Source organism: Macrobrachium rosenbergii, chromosome 16 (assembly GCF_040412425.1).
Source record: "Macrobrachium rosenbergii isolate ZJJX-2024 chromosome 16, ASM4041242v1, whole genome shotgun sequence".
NCBI lineage: Eukaryota > Metazoa > Arthropoda > Malacostraca > Decapoda > Palaemonidae > Macrobrachium > Macrobrachium rosenbergii.
In genome coordinates this window covers 30,979,861-30,994,852 of record NC_089756.1, presented here as the reverse complement: position 1 = coordinate 30,994,852, position 14,992 = coordinate 30,979,861, and the positions used below count along the sequence as shown (strand labels likewise).

At 39.8% G+C, this 14,992-nt stretch overlaps 1 protein-coding gene across 1 annotated transcript in view; it reads right to left on the bottom strand.

Annotated features, from left to right (window-relative positions):
* Nucleotides 1–1,916: 1,916 nt before the first annotated feature.
* The window catches only part of LOC136847262 (uncharacterized), a 227,874-nt gene continuing 214,798 nt past the window's right edge, over nt 1,917–14,992 (bottom strand). Inside the window, exons 3-5 of the mRNA XM_067118780.1 lie at nt 8,299–8,826; nt 5,300–5,398; nt 1,917–4,599 (exon numbers count right to left, since the gene is read on the bottom strand). Coding sequence (XP_066974881.1) covers nt 2,500–4,599; nt 5,300–5,398; nt 8,299–8,397 — 2,298 coding nt within the window. The 5' untranslated portion in view covers nt 8,398–8,826 and the 3' untranslated portion in view covers nt 1,917–2,499. The remainder of the gene's footprint in view (nt 4,600–5,299; nt 5,399–8,298; nt 8,827–14,992) is intronic.

Here is a 14,992-nt window from a genome sequence, read left to right as displayed (position 1 = left end):
GAAAAGGAGGAAGCGGTTAAATAATACCCGCGTAACCGTAGGAAATGCTGATAAATGCCAACATCTTAATTAATGGATATCAGTTTACTATTAAAACCTGTAATGAAGGTCTATTTCGGTAAGGTCAGCTGAAGATATCCCATTAACTTTCAATTTTACATCTCGCATCGATCTTGTAGAAAATCCAATCGGATTTGATTAGTTGTATTGATTTAGAAGTGTGGTTATTTTTCGTCTTTTTTAAGGGAAGGCTGTCTCGTCTATCTTTGTTGAAGGTTTTAGGAAGTTTTTAATGAATTTGTTTCATTAATTTTTTTTCTAATCAGCGAGATTCATCCTCGTTTTATGCTGGAATATAATAATTGTAAAGTTTGGTTTAACTTTAAATATGCTGGCGTACATACTAAGAACCAAAATGGGAATTTTATAAAGATTAACAAATACTAAATTTTCACAATTATGGCTATGAAAAAAAAGTCACATTAATTGATGGTCCCTGGTAATAAAGTCACAGGGGAAACATTCACAATATTTCTTGGGGGTCATTATCTTTATGATGCTTACAGCCTTTTGTCTATGTTCATACGGAAATCCCCAACGGGCTTCCACTGAACACGCCGCAAAGGTGGCTACATACCGGGTTAAAACCGTTGGGGGTCACTATCTAGGAAAGATTATTGTGACTTTTTCCCAGTGAGTTTTTTTCTGTGATTTTTTTTATGGATTCCTTCAGACTAAGATTCTAGGCGGCTGCTGTGAGATAGTTTTAATAACAATTGCATTCGCGCTTATTTTGAGATAAATGAACATGACTTTTCGTCATTGATTCAATCATCGCATATTATCTTCATCCCTGCTCTCCGTAGGGGGGCGGGGACGATAGTGCCGTCAGTGCACCTCACGGGGTGCACTGTAGGCATTGCTTAAGGTTCTTTGCAGCGTCCCTTCGGCCCCTAGCTGCAACCCCTTTCATTCCTTTTACTCTACCTCGTTTCATATCATCTTTCTTCCATCTTGCTATCCACCATCTCCTAACAATTATTTCAAGTGCAGCTGCGGGGTTTTCCTCCTGTTACACCTTTCAAACCTACCTTATCTCAGTTTCCTTTCCAGCGCTGACTGACCTCATGGGTCCAAATGCTTGGCTTTTGGCCTAAATTTTACTCTATATTCCATTCCATTCCTCATCCCTGCTCATGATTCACATTCTGCAGTTGAGGATACCAATCGTGATCACTGCCAATCATGATCTTTCCCACTCATTATTAGGTTATTAGTCAGACTGGCTGAAATTTCTAACAGGTATTAGCGCAGCTTGTTGCATTGATGGACATGTAAGACAGCCGTAAAAAAAACGCTGTCGTTTTATACTTTATTTTGATTAAAAAAAATGGAAATAAAAGGTGTATATAAAAAAGTTGGAATTCTATAATTCTGCATGTTTCAGAAGCTCTGAAACTTATGGGTTAAACTTTGTAGAGATACTTTTCATATCGTAGCCTTTCGTGTATACTTTGCAGACTGTATAGATTATATGTTTTGTGAATAACTTGTTTGGTCATGATATATATATATATATATATATATATATATATATATATATATATATATATACACTATATATACATATGCGTGTGCTTTTATATATATGAAATTTCTTGAGCTCACATCAGGATCGAACCCAGGTCTTTCAGGCTGCCAACCAAGTAATGACTTGTGTGGCCTGGTCGGCAGCGCTCTGGTCTTTCATTTGAAAGACCTGGTTCGATCTGACGTGAGTCAGAAATTTATTTCTGTTCCACACATAAGTGTGTGTTTGATATTTATATATATATATATATATATATATATATATATATATATATATATATAAGGGTGTGTGAGTATGCAAAAGCAGGGAATATAAACACGTTATACTTGAATTATATCCATTTATTATCACATTTTTTATATTCTGGTCATTCCACGTATTACATGATACTTTGTGAGCCTGCTACTTGTCAACAGGGCAGCTAAGCTAACAATAAAGACACAGCTAAATCATTATCACTCACATGACACAACTCTGACATCTCACACACCTCCACTTGTCTATCTTGTCTAACTTTACAGACCATAAAACTAACTCAAAAATGTTATATTTCTTTCATCTATTTCCATAGAAAATATAATCTCCTTATAAAAAAGGATTATGACTGGAATTTATAAAAATACTGCGAAATCAACTTCTAATGTTACAAATATAAGAGATGTGAGTGGTACATCATCATTGCTTATATATTGCATCTAAGAGAGAGAGAGAGAGAGAGAGAGAGAGAGAGAGAGAGAGAGAGAGAGAGAGAGAGAGAGAGATTATTTTGATGAATGCTAAGGTAGTAACGTTTATATGCAGGTATCATGGATTCCACGTCGTGAAATAAAGGGACAGACAGATAGGTAGATAGATTATTTTGATGAATGCTTCAGGTAACAGAGGATTCCACGTCAATACAGATTTTGTTAGGTGACGGTAAGGGTCGTTTCCATCTCCCTGGTGGCTTCCTTGTTACAGGCACCTACACAAGGACCCCCGTTGGGCAGAGGGTTGATGAAAGTCAGAACACCAAGGTCGCCGTTTTCAGGACAAGCGTTACCGTCCTCTATTTTGTTGTTGGGCTCCTGTTGTTGTATGGTTGTATTGTCCATCAATTGCAGAGGTGTAATTGGAAAATAGGATGAGTTTGATTCTGGCTGAACACTTCTCCGACTTTCTCGCAGAAATTTAGAGAGCCTCTCGATGCTTCCAAGCGAACCTCCCCAGCCAGAACCACGCCTCAGGAGAGATTGTGAGATTCTCACAGACAGGATTGCTTCTAATGTGCGTAATACGTAGGGTGAAGATGAAGTTAAACTTGCGCTTCTCTTGGGCTGCTCAAAGGTTTTGCACAAGAGTGGCGTTTGACAGTCAGCCTGATGCTTGTTCTCTGGATTGGCGTCGCCATTTGGTTTCATGGATGAGTCCTGGCAGCTAACCAAAGGCAGCTCTAATGATTTTGATCTATTGGCGTTTGATATCTCGGGCATCCCTAAGTGAAGGGTTGATGGAGACAGGGCATCATTATCTCTGTTGTGTCCATTGGTTGTAGGAACATTACGGGACGGGTTGTCGGGCGATGGGGTGCTCGTTAGATTTTCCTCCTCTGTGCGAGACTCCCTAACAGAGAAGCTCATATCCGAGTCTAGAGATGAGATGGATAGGCGCACGCGCTGCTGTCCGAGGTAGTAAGACCTTGCAGCCTCAAATGTGGGCACAGTCAGGAAATTAGTATCACTGGCTGGGGAATGAGAACCAACTGGGGATGACTCTGCCGCCGATGCCGGGACCTTTGTATCTATAGGCTTCCTTAGACGTGTGGGAGACGGTGTTCCATCCTCCAGAGGGTGCCAGGACATATCTGACGACCTCCTCAATAACTTTGGCTGGTTCATTTGGTCCTGGAGAAGGTAATCAGACATTCGCCTCTGAAGAGATTTTTGGAGGATGGGCATTGCAAGGGTAGAAGATATCGAGGGCCTGCGGGAATTAGTCGCTGAAGGAATGCGGGCCTGAATTTCATGTTTCACTTCCGTCTTGTAAAGCTTTTTCCTGAGGTAGTTTCGAAATGCTTTTCTGATATTCTTACATTTGATCCCATAGATGAATGAATTGATGACCGGTGCTAAGATTAAGAAGATAACATCCAGCAAAAGAAGATACTGATTGACTCTTCTTCTGTAGAATGATTCCCAGATGATCGTGACAAAGAAAGGGAAATAACATATTACAAACGCTGCTATTTGTTCTAATACTGTCCACACAGATTTCCTTTTCTTCTTTGGAACGTCAAATGGATTCTTTTGATGAGTTACTGTCGCCTGCGCCGACATCATGACTTCGAATATAGCTGAAAAAATTCGGTGCTGGTGATGCCTAGCAATAATGATGATGCGTCCGTTAACAATGATGATAATGATGAATGGCAAGATGATGCACAGTGTTGCAAGAGTCCAAGTGTAGGCAACTGCATCAAGCCTATGCCACACAGGAAGGCAAACTCCCCCTGCAAAAGAATAAGTGTAAGGACCTACCAGTGGCGGGAAGGCCAGACCCACCCCCAAGAACCAAACCAGAACTGAGAAAGCTGCAATGCGATGCCTTGTCACTAGTTGGTTGTAGCGTAGTGGAGTAGCAATGGCACAGTATTTGTCGCAGTGGAGACCTATGACCACCCATACAGCTATCGTGTGAAACATAATAAAAAGAAAACCATATAACCGACACAGCAGGTCCGCATGTAAAGTAATAGTCTTAGGCTTACTTATAATAATAACGCTACCATTTCTATCAACACTGCTATTGACCGATTCTAAAGTAGTCTGGTAACCCAAAGTGAAATTGGTAGTGTTATTCGCGTCCTCTTCGAGGATCCAAGAATAAGGAGACTCCATTGGGGCCATTGTGGTGCTGAAGTTATCTGTGCTGTTGACACCTTCGTCTGACCCCCAGTCTGGGCTGGTCAAAGGCGCCATCGTGGTGAGAGAATGCCTGAGAATGCTGTCGTCTCCAACGAGCCACTTTCCCTGCAATCGAAAAAGAACAAATGAATCTGAGACTTAGGATGAAAATGAATTCAGAAGCAACAAAAATTTACCTTAAAAAAGAATGTTAAAGCAAGAACTGAAAAATGACAGAGAAATGATCAATATAATCCAAGTAAGATTAAAATCGAAGGGGTTTATAACAACTGTTACGTAATTTCATTTACTAATTTTATTCTGGCTACAAAATATCAGTGGCAATAAATATAACCAAATGTTCTTACAATACAGATATTCAGAAACAGGATAACTGAAAGGTATATGAGGAACATCTAACCATGAGATATGATTCACCAACTCCTTTGATCAGTCATTTAGTCTGAGTCAAAGCAATATTATTATCATTATTGTTATTTCAGTAGACGAAACCCATTCACATGGAACAAATGCACCAAAGGGGTTATTGACTTGAAATTCAAGCTTCCAAAGAATGTTGGTTTCAACCTCCCACCGCAGACCGCACACTGCTGCAGTAACAGAGCCAGTGATTTTTCAACGCCCAGAAAGAGATCTTCATCGAATTTGTGTCTTTTAATACTTGAGTTTAGAGGAAAGCTTACTGGTTGCTGACCAGAGTTATAAAATATTATCTTGAAATGTGTGATAGCACGGAAGTCAAGGGGAAAAAGTAGAATGCTGGAGACATATCAAAGACGCCCTCGTACCACGAACCAAGTCTTACCTGAAGAAAGGAAGGCGTGGAAAAGATGATGAATACCAGAGACAGTATGACGCTTGTTCCCATCAGCTGCAGATGGAGGAGGCTGGTGCTGCTCTTATACTGAAATAGAAGAGGAAAATGAACTAATTTGTAATGAGAATAAGAGTAAATTATAGGGAAAAAAGTTAATGCAGTTTTTTATTGTATTTGTGACAGCTGTAGTTTTCAAAAAGGTCTTAGTTTTACCAGAAAGGTCCTAGTTTGCCCACAAAGTTCCTATTTTGACCAAAGAGGTCCTATTTTATCAAGAAGGTCCTATTTTGACCAAAATTCCATGGTCGTTTGCTGATGCAGAAAATGAGACAGAAGATCTATGATTTTCTGTTATATTCCCAGCCAATCAGATAATGGATTGACAGACACCCAAATAGGGCTAAATACAGGCCTACAACTTGGTTGTCAAGTTGCCTCTCTCTCTCTCTCTCTCTCTCTCTCTCTCTCTCTCTCTCTCTCTCTCTCTCTTAGCCTCGTAAGAAGACGTCATAAGACCAAGCTGCATTGCTTTTTCACTTTTACTTTTATGCATTGCCTTTATATTCTTCTTAATTAGCTGTCCAACTTCTTCAACTTTATTCTTATGCCAGTTTTCACTTGTCATTTATGAACCAAACCTTCAGACGGGAGAGGCTTTTGACACTTCAGGATAATGTGACTTAATGGCAAAGTTAAACTAATAACAGTAATAGCTTTTTATAATCCATCCTTCTTTGAACATACGTCTGTCCGTACACTTTTGAAGCAAAAGCGTTAATCAGCAGCTACAGCAGCGAGGGCCATTGTCCTGATGATCAAAATTGCCATAGGTATTAAAAAAGTTTTCATGACATCAAAAAATACGTTTTGCCTTTCAGCAAAGCGAAAGATCATCGGCGGCAATCTATCCGTACGAGTTCCTTTGATATGAATTAGTATTTGCTCTGTCCTCTTTTATGGCCCCGTGTTGAAGCTGCTCTAATGTTTGCAAACGCCCTTTGGGAAATCATAGCATTATTGTCCTTTTTTCATCAGCTGGCGTGTGTGCGTCCACATGTCAGCCAACTGGTTTGACCTCATTCATTATCGTTAAAGGAAATATCCATTTTCAAATGATCATGATGATTATATTCAAACTCACCTGAATAGCTTAGTGTTTGCTTTTGAATTGAATTGAATGTAGATCCTAGGCCAAAGGCCAAGCACTGGGACCTGTGAGGTCATTCAGCGCTGAAAGGGAAATTGATAATAATAGGTTTGAAAGGTGTAACAGGAGGAAAACCTCGCAGTTGCACTGTGAGTCAGTTGGTAGGAGAGGGTGAAGAGTAAGATGGAAGAAAGAGAATATGAAAGGAGGTACAGTAAAAAGAACGAAAGGGGCTGCAGCTAAATAAGGACGCTGCAAAGAACCTAAATGTTGCTTGTGTTGGATGGTAGTGTTTGTTCGCCTGAACAAAGGCCTGACAATTAACTCTAGCAATGATATGTGTGAGCAGATCTTATAGTCAGTGAACAGAGATTAAAGTTGTAGCTAATTAGCAAAATTAATAAGTGCAGTTAAAGTAACAACAGAAGGACGCGAGGGACAGGTGACTATTGGGAACGACGCTGGCAGAGCAGAAATCAAATTATGAAAGAACCAGATAATACTCCGTAAGGGGGTTAGTGCCGTCGTTGCACTGTACGCATTGCTTAAGGTTCATTGCAGCATCTCTTTTGCCCCAAGCTGCAACCCCTTCCATTCCTTTTTACTGTACCTCCATTCATATTCTTTCTCTTCCATCTTACTTTCCACCCTCTCCTAACATTGTTTCATAGTGCAACTGCGAGGTTACACCTTTCAGACCTTTATACTGTCAGTTTCCGACCTCATAGGTACCATCGCTTGGCCTTTGGGCCTAAAGTCTCTACTCTGTCCGAACTAGATAAAACAGGAGTTTATGTATGACAATTAACGAGGACAGCTGAGCAAGAATTAGATACTATTAGACACTAGAACTAATCCAGATATAGTTGCTGAGGCATTATTTAAAAAAAATATAGGTAGAGCTACAAGACGACTGTAATCTCATGGGAATAATGAAAAATATCAAACTCAAACTCAGTCCTTAGTACGGGGATAACTATATCAACTTCTCTGTTCGTGTTTCAATTCCTGGGTTCTCTCATGCGCAATGATTTTGTCTGAGGTTGCTACTTAACATTATTTCTGGGGCGTTATGTGTGTTATTTTAAGTATGATTCCAGATAGTTAATTCCGGTACATTCCAAGTAGTCACTGTCGCTTGGAATTTTTTATTTAATCACATTTTAGCATCATGATCAGCTCGTATAGGATTCATATTGACTGCGGACCCTTGTGTCACGTCAGATCATTAGTAGTCTTTCTGATTCAACTCCAGTACCCTAACTGTTTTTGCATTTTAGTTATATCTTTAAGTTTATGTCCGCGGATTATAAGATTTATTCCTTTATGTCAGTAATAGAGTTAATTTTAAGGCCTTTGGTCTTCGGCTGCATCATTTCTACTTCTGCGCTGTTGGTATTGTATGCTCGGTACCCTATGTTGTATGCCCTGTAGACCATTACATTTGCTTAGAGACTGAAGTTACTGTATAGGGCAGTGGTTCTCAACCAAGGGGGAATTAAACCCCCATGGGGGAATTTCAGAGTTTCAAGAGTGGGGAATTGTGACCGCAGATTGGCAGGCTCAAACTTGCTCTAGGACCACACAAAACGCAGTGTGTGTTTGTGTTAGTATTTTGTTGCATATTATTAGGAATGCACCTTTTGAGGCAGACAATTTTGGAAAGGGAGGAGAGGAGGGTGGGGGGGAGAATGACATTCTGACATACGGTGAAAGGGTGCATTGGCCAAAAAAGGTTGAGAACCACTGGCCCAGAGTATTTCCATTTTTGACATCGCCACGACAGGAAACTGCAACGAGGGAATGGAGTCTCAGTCACACTGCACTTGCCCTGACCCACCTGTTTGCTAGTGAGAATGATGAAGATGATGAAAGCGCTGGAAACGAAGGTGATCACCATAGCTGCGGTGAGCACCACTCCGATCGCCAGCAGGAGCATGGTGCTGCCGAAGAGGACCAGTGACGAGGAGGACGGACGATGACGATCGCGGCTGCCTGCCTGCCTGCCTGCCTGCCTGCCTGCCTGCCTTCACTCTCTGTCCTCCCCTCTTCTTTCTTTTTGTTTCACCACCGCCACCACCGCCGCCACCACCAGTGTTCACCACATAGTAGTCCCGCGGAACATGGTTCTCCGCCGTTCACCACCAGTAGTACAGTCACTTCTGCCTCATTCCTCATCACTCATGTCTCTCAAGCGGACTGCTTGGGTCTGAGGAAACCTTCTGGTTCTCTCTCTCTCTCTCTCTCTCTCTCTCTCTCTCTCTCTCTCTCTCTCACTTCTGACACATCATTTTCACCTCGCAGAAACTCATCTTTATAGTCTGAGGCCTCTGAAGGCGTCCTTCATCGCAAGACGTTATCACCTTATCTGCAACATAGACGAAGAAGACATTTTAGGTTAGAATCCTTCGTCACCAACTTATAAACAGAAGGAGTGAAATTCAAACCAAAGAACCAATTTATGAAGAACAGAACGCTTTAAAATTGTTCTTAAGAATTTCAGACGAATGGAACTGCTTTTAAATCAAGAATGTCGCATAGCAAAGACAAAGTACTCTCAATGAAAGTTAGCAATTTTAATAATGGGATCTGGGAAGAATATGAAATTTTAAAATATTCGCGTGTATGATTTATCCAGTCAATGTCTGGGAAGCAAGTTCCTGAGATGTATGCCAGCATTCCACCAACCCCGGTTTTTTTGCCATGCCCATAGGTTAGGTTAGGTTAGGCTGGGTTAGGTCAGGTTAGATTAGTTACATTAGAGTAAATTGGGTGCGGGCAACATAATGAGATTATTTTCAAGAAAAATTCTATGGTTAGTTTTTAAGATATGGCGTCCCGCTCTTTTCAGGGAAAGGTTTCGATACTCGGTTATATCTCTGGAATATGCGTCTAGGGAACCTCTCCCCCGCCCCCCCAAAAAAAGATTTAGCTACATGCCCCTAATCTGTGATGAGTTTAATTGGAATGAGTGATGTAGGTGGTGAATATTTCTAATCATCATTCCATTTGGGTTTGCTGGTAACCTGTAAAAAAAGACAGCAATAGATTGTAAACATACCCAAACTGAGATTTACATTATTCCCTTTGGGTTTGCTCGTATGAATGAAAGGTGTTGTAGCTAGGGGCCGAAGGGACGCTGCAAAGAACCTTAGGTAACTCCTACAGTGCACCGCATGAGGTGCACTGACGCCACTACCTCCCTACGGGGAATGGCTGAGAGACTACATTTCGTAAATCATATCACTTTTCATGGCATGATTCCGTATCATGGTAAATGAAGGTTACTTTCAATTTTGAACAATCAGGGTCTGATGCTTAGTTCGTTTTGGCCCTGTGAAACTTGTGACTTATGAATTCGATGACATTTAACATTTTGACATGACGAACCACATGCCAAACTACTAGGTCAATAAGTTTTTTTTTTTTTTCATGACCTCGAACCACATTTTACTGTCCAAACCAAGGTACTAGTTTTATTTCCGCGATATTCAAAGTAATTGCGCAGGCAATAAAAAAAATGACAATAATATATCTGCCCTAAAATGGAAAACTGTAGCATCTGCAAAATTTTCGATATTGAGATATGCCACCTATTGGACTCGTGAAACACTAATACACAAATTACTGCAGTTTCAGAATGATTCTTCAATGCTTCCCACGAGTATTTAGGCAAAATCAGTAGAAAGGCATGGGAGTATCTACCATTTTTCTCAGTGCTGTATTTTTGCAGATATTGCAGTCTTCCATTTTGGGGCAGATAACCTCTTTGTAGTTTCTTGGCCTGGATGATGATTAAAGCTTAGGTGTTGAAACGAAAGTGCTAAAGATATGTAAAACAAGAAAGTAAATTGAACGATTGATAGCGGCAACGAGAAGCCTTTTAATGCGAAAGACCTTTTTATTGTAAAATAATGTACAGATAAATTAAACGAAAATTGTCCCTGAAAGCTCCAATGTAGTGATGTATATTTCTCCTTGGTTGCGCTCCCGAGTCCCACTTTAATTAGTTTAAGAAGTTTTACATCGGAATATTATGGAGATAAGCTGCTCAAGTTAAAATTCCATTTGGGAACAAAGCAAATCAATCTCCCTATATTAGTCAATTTTAGATGAAACGCGTTCTCCGTGCCAGAGACGCCGTAACAGCGTTGGCTTGTTGAAAATCCGGTTCAAAAGTTTATATCATTCAAAGGCTTTCTGGCTGGAACTTGAAATAGGCAAAAGAGTGAAAAGAGAGGCAAGCGGAAAAGTTTCAGCTTCCCTTAACTTGAGATGGAGCAGAGATTATTATAATCTACAGCTTAAGCTCTGCGGACGTCAAGTCTCTCAGCTGGAATCCAGGTAAAAAAGTCACAGGAAAATAATTCACATTAATCTTTCCTAGAAAGTGACCCCCAAGGGTTTTTACCCTTGGGTAAAAACCCTTGTTGTAGTTTGTTTTAGTTTTCTGCAAAAGAAAACTATTGTGACGCCCTTGTCTGCCCGTCCGCACTTTTTTCTGTCCGCCCTCAGATCTTAAAAAGTACGGAGGCTAGAGGGCTGCAAATTGGTATGTTGATCATCCACCCTCCAATCATCAAGCAAACCAAATTGCAGTCCTATAGCCTCAGTAGTTTTCACTTTATTTAAGGTTAACGTTATCCATAATCGTGCGTCTAGCAACCCTGTAAGCACAGGCCACCACCGGGTCGTGGCTGAAAGCTTCATGGGCCACAGCTCATACAGCATTATACACTATACAGAAAACTCGATTGCGCCGAAGAAACTTCGGCGCAGTTTTTACTTGTTTCTCTCTCTGGTACAGTGCATAAACTGACTTTTTCCAAGACCGAAATTGCCCTGTTGCTTATTGGGTCCTCGGGATATTTATTGTAACGAACTGTTGTTGCCTGTTCTGTAGTCAGTACAATGCTTGACTTGTTAGATGAAATTTCCCAGTAGATGACCGTTCTTTGAGGCTAGGAAGGTTACCAAATGTTTTCAAATACCTTTAAGCTATATACCCTGCACGGGGGTACTGGCGTCAATGCACCACACGGGGTGAACTGTAGGCATTACTTAAGGTTCTTTGCAGCGTCCCTTCGGACCCTAGCCGCAACCCCTTTCATTCTTTTTACTCTACCTCCATTCATATTATCTTTCTTCCATCTTGCTATCCTTAACCCTCTCCTAACAATTCATTCATAGTGCTTCAACTGCTTTGAGGTTTTCCTCCTGTTTCACCTTCAAACCTACCTACTCTCAATTTCCTTTCCAGTGCTGAATGACCTCATAGGTCCCAGTGCTTGGCCATTGGCCTAAACTCTATATTCCATTCTATTCCATTCCATTCAGAGCAACTTTTTTTTTTTTTAAATCGGTGGGTAACGAGGGAGGAACTTTCTTGATAAATATTTTATTAGTGAATATACCCAGAGACATATCCCAAACATATGTATTTATATGATAAAACAAAAACGTCAACCAACAATATTCAGTACATTATTTACGAATTTTTAAATCTAAGGAGACATACATTTTACGAATGCATCTTAATTGAGGAAAAATGTTACAGAATTTTATGTATATATATCTACATACACAGACATAATACACTCACACGCATATATATTATGTATATATGTACGTATACATGAATTTTTGTCATTTGTACATTTGCGACTTTTTTATATTCACAAATTTTGAGTCACAAATATTATAATTCATTATGCCTCATGTAAAACTTACAACCAAGGACATTTATAATTGATAGGTGCTGGCACCGGCTAGGTTCGAATGGCTGCGTTGCCTGGTTTAGAAATAGCGATAGACACTGACTTTCCGATATTCGGAGATATTTATGGCTTAACTTTTGTGATGTATATGTTATATATATATAATATATATATATATATATATATATATATATATATATATATATATCTATATATATATATATATATATATATATATATATATATATATATATATATATATATTTATAGAGAGGGGGAGAGAGAGAGAGAGAGAGAGAAAGGGTCTTAAGTAATGAACTGGATATCGACCTAATGGCTGACCTTGGTTGCAGGACTTATTGGTTTATATTTAGCTGGCGTCGTTTCACACAAAAACATGATGGTGTGTATTCTCTCTCTTTAGGTTTTCAAATTTTATTTTCATTCTTTGATAATTCAGATTCAGTTAGATATAAATTATTATCTATTCATTAAGAAAAAGTGCCTGGCAATTTTGCTTGCCATATTTATTCCATGGACATATGATTTGCGATATTTTTTGGTGGCCAATTGTAGAAACTTGTAAAATACTTTTGCATGCACTTAAAAATGCATAGTTCTATCGACTGCGAAGTGTTAAACCAACGGATTTTCGAATGAAATGACGCGTAAGGGGAATAATGACTTCAATTTTATTGATCTCAGGAACAGAAAAACAAGCAAATTCACACATGCAATTAATCTGGGCAGATAGTCATAACCTAGAACAAATACCAATGATGTTATTGCTGCTTTGTCGAATGTTTATCTTATGTAGGACTTGGAATGGAAAACATAAATGTGAATAACTTTTCGTCACTTTCCTGCCTTGAAAAGATGTCAGACACGTTGCTGCCCTAAAATGGAAGACTGCAGTGTCAGCAAAAATACAAAACTGAGAAAAATGGTAGATACTGCAGTTTTCCCTGGCCTTACTACTGATTTTGCAGATACTGCAAATGGGACCCACTAAATAAAGTATTGAAGAATCATTCTGAAACTGTAGTGACTTGTGTATTAGTGTTTCACGAGCCCAATAGGTGGCATATGTCAATTTCTAAAATTTTGCAGATACTGCAGTTTTCCATTTTAGGGCAGATTACATCAGACAATGTAGTGTCCGGTAATGGGAATTGATCTACTTCCTTTCAGCGGGCGAGAGTGAATATTTGACTTTATTCTGTCTTTTTTTCTCTTTTTTATTCGGTCAGTTCTGCTTCATTAGCGTAACGGGGCAAGCTTATTTCAGCATTACCACAGTCAAATTTCATAATAATATCTGAACTCTTCAGCGGAGATCAAGGCTGCTAAAAGTCGAATCTCTTCAAAACATTTCACGGATTTGCAAAGAAACCACATTGCCCTACTTGGCCACTTTGTCAAGTCATTTACAGCGTCTAAAACATGGCATAACTAATCCCCGTAGGGAGGTAGTGCCGTCAGTGCAAGCATTAAAAAGGTTCTTTGCAGCGTCCCTTCGGTCCTTAGCTAGCTGCAACCCATGTCATTCCTTCTACTTTACCTCCATTCATATTATCTTTCTTCCATGTTGCTATCCAACCTCTCCTAACAATTATTTCATAGTGTAACTGAGAGGTGTTCCTCCTGTTACACCTTCCAAATCTACCTACTCTCAATTTCCTTTCCAGCGCTGAATGACCTCTAAGTCCCAGTGCTTGGCCTTTGGCCTAAACTCTATATTCCAGTTCATTCCATGACATAATTAAGGACCGTTTGTCAAACTTATCAGGGGAGGTCGCGAGCCAATTTGCACTCAAGAAAGAGGTGCCCTTTGTCGATACACGTCTGGCGGCAACTTTAGCTTGTATTAAACAGGAAATATACGATCAAAATATCTCATATGGCGTGTTTATCAATGATTTTTCAGAATAACGACCAAGGATTTTAGCATAGGGTCACGTGCACGGGTATTCTCCTCCGATTTTGGTTTTTGTTAGAATATCGTTACTTTGAAACAACTCTCATCGCAATCCTTCTCAAAGGTATTTCTGAGAAACGTCATTATCGAGAGTCGTAGCCTTTATTTTAATCTTGATAATTAAGTTTCACCTTTTTTGGCAATCCAGCCGTTTTGGATGTCGTCACAATACCCTTGAGTCTCCATCGCATGTCTCGTAGAATTAACGGCTGATGACGCAGTTCGCGGTTTTCAAATTGAAAGGGGTTGGGGGCGGGGCGGGCGCTAAGCCTCAGGCAGCATACTGCTTTTTGCTCTTGAATTCTGCATGCTTTAGAATACCAATACTGGAACGCTTAAGATCCCGATTATAACACACACACACACACACACACAGAGGGAGGGAGAGAGAGAGAGAGAGGGAATCAATACAAGCGATGTAATAGTAGATGGGTCAGTATGCATCTTTTATAATGGTGAAGGTCATTCACTCACACTCTCTCTTTCTCTCACTCTCTCTCTCGCTCTCTCTCTCTCTCTGGTCCGTGTTATAAAACAGTAGCGTTCTCAGTCCATGATCAAATTTGCAAAAGCCGGACTAACCCTGACCGGGAAAGGAAGGACCATTGTCACTGTGTTTCCTTCCAAATACAATAGGACTGTTGACCTAAGCACCTATTAGTCTATTCTTGTGGTTCGCAGGTGAATTAGAGAAGAGAGAGAGAGACATCTGCACCATTTATATATATATATATATATATATATATGTATGTATGTATATACTGTATATATAATATATATATATATATATATATATATATATATATATATATATATATAGAGAGAGAGAGAGAGAGAGA